The sequence below is a fragment of the Sycon ciliatum genome, chromosome 12 (genome assembly GCF_964019385.1).
Source record: "Sycon ciliatum chromosome 12, ocSycCili1.1, whole genome shotgun sequence".
Taxonomy (NCBI): Eukaryota; Metazoa; Porifera; class Calcarea; order Leucosolenida; family Sycettidae; genus Sycon; species Sycon ciliatum.
The window spans coordinates 1434101-1440607 of NC_088654.1; the positions used below are offsets into that span (position 1 = coordinate 1434101).

The 6507-nt window shown below is 49.9% G+C and overlaps 1 protein-coding gene across 1 annotated transcript in view; it reads right to left on the minus strand.

The window, feature by feature from the left end:
• LOC135828255 (transmembrane protein 180-like) overlaps positions 1–6192 on the minus strand; it is a 42682-nt gene extending 36490 nt beyond the window's left edge. Inside the window, exon 1 of the mRNA XM_065340703.1 lies at positions 5876–6192. Coding sequence (XP_065196775.1) covers positions 5876–6012 — 137 coding nt within the window. The 5' untranslated portion in view covers positions 6013–6192. The remainder of the gene's footprint in view (positions 1–5875) is intronic.
• Positions 6193–6507: the final 315 nt, after the last annotated feature.

A 6507-nucleotide genomic window follows, 5' to 3' on the forward strand; every position in this document is an offset into this window, starting at 1 on the left:
ATACACAAAAACAGACACACGCACACACACACACACTTGCGCAAAAACACACACACACATACATGCACACCGGCACGCATACACGTTTGTAAACACGCACACAGCGTGTACATACTGTCACGACGTTGACATGATGTTCAACGTCATGAGATTATTTGCAGTACACGTCATAGTTTGTGTTCTCTACCCCGGTTTGTTTCCGCGTTCACACACCGAAGCGGGGCCGCGTGTTTATTATTTCTACTGACTCACTCGCCTCTTGGCGACTTCCTCCATGTTTTTTCCTCCTTTTTTGCTCTGCGCAAGCGCCTTGCGCTTTAGTCGTCGTCTTCTTTCAGTTCACAGCAAGAACAATAATTTTACCTCTTGTGCAGTGTCAGTCAAATTCAGTCAAATCAAGCTCTCCCGATCCCAAGAAACTGTCTGGCGTGTGCACAAAGTGGTGCCGAAACCCGGGATACCATTCCAATCTTGAGAAAGATAGACTCGACTCAAATAATTTGTAAGCAGCTTGCCCGATTTGGGTCGTCGAGCTAACATGCCGAAGAGAGCAGTGACGACCGGCACGCAGATCATGCGCCGGGCCAAGATCGCGCAGCTGCAAGGATCCATCGACGAACTCGTCAAAGAGGCCGAACTCCTTTTATCGAAGGAAGGAGGTCAAAGGGCCGACGAGTTGTCGCCAGAACACGTGGACTCGGATCCAAAAAAGCTAAGTACACTTGTGGATTGTATTGTTGAAGAATTGTACGCATATGATGAGGCGTGTGATGCATTGGCCAGTGTTTTGGACTCGGAGACTCTGGAGGGTTCAGATGAGGCTCTGCAAACGGAGATCTGCGATGTGGTTGCGTATTCGGTACGCATCAGAGGGTCAATTGTTGAATGCAAGCGATCTCCGCAGTACAGAGCCCAGACGAACCGTCCAGAAGCTGCTACTACTAGTACTAGCTCACCAAGTAGCACCAAGAGTACGGGCAGTGCGGGTATCAAACAAGAAACTAGTATGGTTGATTTGTCCAGCATCCAACAGTCAATAGGAGATCTTGTTCGTACGCAGTCTATTACACATAGTCAACACCAGCAAGTATTACAGTCGCAAGAGGATCTAATCAAACAACACCAACTAGTCGTACAACACATGCAAGCATCATCACCTCAACCACAACCAGCTCCCACAAGTTCAGTCAATTTGCCCAAATTTGAAATACCAACATTTTCTGGTGATTTCCTGAAATGGGCTGAGTTTCACGATATGTTTGTTGCGTCTATTGATGCGAATCAAGGGTTGTCGGGTGTCCAGAAACTGTCGTACCTAAGAGATCACGTAACGGGTTTGGCTCGGGATGCCATAGCTGGCTTGCCCATATCAGATACCAACTACACAACCGCGCTTGACATTCTCCGCAAACGTTTCGGGAATGATCAGCTTCGCGTCAATGCACACTACACGGCAATCATGGACTTACCGCCTGCGTCCAACGCTACTCCATCTTTGCGTAGGTTGCACGATGCGTTGGAGGTGCACTTGCGAAGCCTCACAGCGCTTGGTGAGAATGTTAATCAGGCGGTGTTTGTGTCAATGATTACGAACAAATTGCCACGCACCACGCTAGCGGCTTTGGAATTAAAAAAGGGGCCACAATCCTGGACCGTTTCGGACTTGCGCGCTGCAGTAGCCAACTTCATAATAGCGAATGAAGCAGCAGATCGCCTCAGCCAGCCACCGAAAAAATCGCACGAATCACCATCTGCCAGTGCGTCCGGTCAATCTCTTGTTGCCTCAGCTTCAGCTACTTCAAAAGCGAAGCCCAAGAGAGTGTGTGTTTTTTGCAGTTCGGAGGCACATTTCTCTGACGAATGCAATAAGTACACTACAGTAGAAGCGAGGAAGAGCGTAGCTAAACAAAGGTGTTTCAAGTGTTTGCGATCAGGCCACTCCGTGCACGATTGCTCTAGCAAACGGCGGTGTTTCTATTGCCACAATCCTGCACACCACAGCAGCTTGTGTCCAGATAAATTCACTGCCGCATCCACTCAGAGGCAAGCTTCCACTATGAGCCCGAATGCTCAGTCCTTCAAACCCAAGCCTGCCACGAGCACGGTCGCAAACGCCGATCACCAGATCATGATGCAAACTGCTGTGGCACCGTTTCTCTCCTCCAAGCTGAAGCCGATCAATGGCCGTATTCTCTTTGATACCGGCTCCACCAAGACATACATCACGCAAGCTTATCGAGATCAGCTCGATTTGCCCACAATCGGAAATGAAACACTCTCCTTGGCTACATTTGGGAACAACAAAAGAAAAAGTACCGTGTACGCCAAGGTGAGTTTGACCATGCAGTGTAAGGATGGGTCCACTCGTGCGATTCAGGCCAGTGTACTTCCGAACATAACCGCTCCAATTGCGCGATGTCCACTTGCTTCTTCTTTTCCTCTTCTACAGTCTCTGCCACTTGCAGAACCGCTCTCCAGCAGCGCAGAGCCCATGGTCGTAGACGTCTTGATTGGTCTCGATCACTATTATGATATTATCGGCAAGGACCGCACCGAACTAAGCGGTGGTCTGGTCTTGCTCGACTCCGTTCTTGGTTTTATCTGTACCGGCAGTCTGCCTGTGCCTGCCACCACAGAGGCGCAGTCATGTCTTGCTCATCAAACAGACACGGACCCTGAATTCGACCTCCGTAAGTTCTGGTCGACAGAGAGCTTGGGTACTTTTGACGATACGTCGTCGCAAGATCTTGTGGGCGAGCGCTTCGCCAACTCCATCTCCTTTGCCGAGGGTCGGTACGCGGTGAGTTGGCCCTGGAGGGACTCACATCCTCCTCTTCCGACAAACTACGGTCTGGCTTTCGGTCGCCTGAAGGCACAAGTGCGTCGCCTCGAAGCCCATCCGGAACTTCTTGACCAGTACGATACCGTGATTCAAGACCAGCTTGACAGGGGCATGATAGAAGATGTTCCTCGTGGTTTTACAACCAACCAGATTCACTACCTTCCACACCATTCAGTACTAAGTGGAGACGTAGAAAAGGCCTTTCTGCAGATTGGTCTGCACTCACATGATCGTGACGTGACCCGCTTCCTATGGCTGCACGATGCATCCAGCTCAGCTACTCCAGACAACATACGACAACTTCGTTTCTGTCGTGTTCCGTTTGGCGTTGTCAGCAGTCCATATCTCTTGGCTGCCACTATTCAGCATCATCTTAGCGCTGCTGATACAACAGATTCCGACCTAGTGTCTCGCAATATTTACGTTGACAACCTGTTCCTTGGTGCCAACTCTGGGACGGAGGCGATTGCTATCTATGATGCCACGAAGCGCCTCTTCAGTGTTGCGTCTATGAATGTTCGCGAGTGGTCTAGTAATTCTGCAGAGTTTCTTAGCAGCATTCCAGAACCAGACCGAGCCAAGGGTACTATCCACAAGTGCCTCGGTATGCTGTGGGATACAGAACATGATACTCTACATATTGCACCTGTCAGTGCCGTATCCAAGTCGGCCACAACGAAGCGGAGTATCCTTCGACATACTGCCCAATTCTTTGACCCCCTTGGTCTCCAGTCTCCTGTTCTTGTTGGTGCGAAGATTCTGCTTCAGGATCTTTGGAAGCTGAACGTCGGCTGGGACGACGACCTTCCACAAGACATCATTTGTAGATGGTGTGATATTGCGGCTCAACTTGAACTTGCTGCATCAACGAAATGTCCACGATTCATCAGTGCACCACGTGCCAGCGACGCTCGGTTTTCTCTCCACGTCTTCAGCGACGCATCTGGGCTGGCTTACGGTGCCGTTGCTTACCTTACTACTACGTTTGACGATCAACACACGTCGAACCTTCTAATCAGCAAGTCCCGTGTTGCACCTGTTGCTTCACCTACCATTCCACGTCTGGAATTAATGGCCGCGCTTCTCGGTGTTCGTCTGATCCAATTCGTCCGTCGGGAACTTCCGCTCACTTTCTCCTCTACCTTTCTATGGTCAGACTCCACCACAGTTCTCCATTGGCTGGCCTCTTCTGACAAACTACCTGTCTTCGTCAACAACCGTATTGATGCCATTCGTGCGGTTCCCGATGTTGCCTATCGCTATGTCCGCTCTGCCGACAATCCCGCCGACTTGCCTTCACGCGGTGTCTCTGTTCCTTCCCTTCAAGCCAGCTCGCTATGGTGGCACGGTCCACACTTCCTTGCCACTGCTGACCATCACGCCGAGCCAGCACTTGATCACCATGTCAACGTTGCCGCTGGGGAGGGTCCTTCAAGCACTTCGGAGATACCTGCACCTGTATCACACCCAACAGAGTCCACCGGTCCAGACACTGAGCTTGCACACGAAATGAAAAAAAAGCCTGATGCGCATCACGAACAAAAAAAAACATGTGATGAACCACCATTTGGTATTGATTGTGCCAGGTTTTCGTCTTTCAGTGCCTTAGTGCGTGTTTCTGCTCTGTGTTTGCGGTTTCTCTCCAGGTTGAGACCACAAGGCGGCAAGTCCTTCGGGGTGGATTCTAGTTGTAACTCAGAGGTCAAGGTAGCCAAAATCATGTGGCTACACCATGCACAACAGAATCTGTCAGACGTCAGTGCTGTCGAAAATTGTAAGAAGCACAGCCCGAAGGACAAGCTGCGGCTCTTCCTCGATGAGAACCGCCTCATCAGATGCAGAGGACGCTTGGAGAACGCCGAACTTTGCTATCAAGCAAAGTATCCAGTACTGATTCCCCAAACGCATCCCATCACCCAGCTCATCATCAACGATTGTCACCTGATGACGATGCATGGCGGCGTTGCACACACGCTATCAAGACTGCGTTACGAGTACTGGTTACCACGAGGGCGTGCAACAGTGAAGTCATTCATCACTAAGTGCCTGACTTGCCGGAAGCACCACGGTGGTCCATACCGCACCCCAGATATGGCCCCGCTTCCATCTGCCCGCGCAACAAGATCTATCCCGTTCACCCATGTGGGACTAGATTACTTCGGTCCTCTGCTCGTCAAGCACCAGCCAAGTACCAAGAAGGTATGGGTCCTCCTAGTGACATGTATGGCACATTGTCGCTCTCCATACAAGCAAGGACATGGAGATACGTTCCGCAACCGTCATCACTGCAGAGAAGACAGAGCTCAAACGACCCCTGTCTCTCTTGTACCCTATCTGTCCTGCTGCTAACTCCGAGGCTAACAACAACAGCACCGCTCCGGACACACACACCACTGGCCAAGCCGATCTGCCAGTTCCAGCAGCTGTTGCTCCACCCAGTCGTCCACAACGTGCTGCCGCTAAGAAGCAACGTCAGACGCTTCGCCAATTAATTGGCAGCGAACTTGTTTAGTTGAATCAGCTAGACAGTTGGTAGTTCACATCTGAACTCTCTCTTTCTCTCTCTCTCTCTCTCTCTCTCTCTGTGTGTGACGGTCTACTCTCTTTCACCCTTGCGTAATATATGCACTTATTGTGTTTTGTTTCCACGTTACTTTGTTACGAATTATCTCCTTTTCTCTACATCTCTTGCGGGGGAGTGTCACGACGTTGACATGATGTTCAACGTCATGAGATTATTTGCAGTACACGTCATAGTTTGTGTTCTCTACCCCGGTTTGTTTCCGCGTTCACACACCGAAGCGGGGCCGCGTGTTTATTATTTCTACTGACTCACTCGCCTCTTGGCGACTTCCTCCATGTTTTTTCCTCCTTTTTTGCTCTGCGCAAGCGCCTTGCGCTTTAGTCGTCGTCTTCTTTCAGTTCACAGCAAGAACAATAATTTTACCTCTTGTGCAGTGTCAGTCAAATTCAGTCAAATCAAGCTCTCCCGATCCCAAGAAACTGTCTGGCGTGTGCACACATACTGCGTACCTGTAAACATCCAAGTACAACTTCACATAGTAGAACTGGAATATGGAGTTCATCATGGAAGCTGCCAGCGTTGTAGCAGCATAACCCAGCGCATTGCGCTGCTCCGGTGAGGAGAAGTCGGGCAGTAAACGCCGCATTATCAGATGACCCTCGCTTCGGTGCTACGTCAACAACCTTTTCTACATACTAGTAACAACGTCCCGCAGAGCGGACCTGAGCATTTCTTTTACAAACTCTGGAATACTGAGCTTGTACTTGTAGTCACTCCATTGACATTGTCCTTGCTTTCTAATTCTCAGTTCCAGACAAAGATTTGAAAAATATGCAGCGTGTTCGCGTTCTAAAAAAACTACACACAAAAAAACAACCTTTCCGAAGATGTAGAATCTGGATGACGTGCCGCGCCGCGGGGCGCGCCCGTTAGTCACAATCACGTGACTCCTACTCGTAACATTTCCCACCATGAACCAGGGACTAGCTACTAGGGATCGGGAGTCGTCAAATACCGTATTTGACGACTCCCTGATTCCCACTACTTGTACATTTTTTTTTTTTTTTTTTGTAGTCAGGGATATACAGAAGCCTTGCTTGGTACATTGTAGTTTAAGGAGGCTCCGAACAGTTGCGCAGCG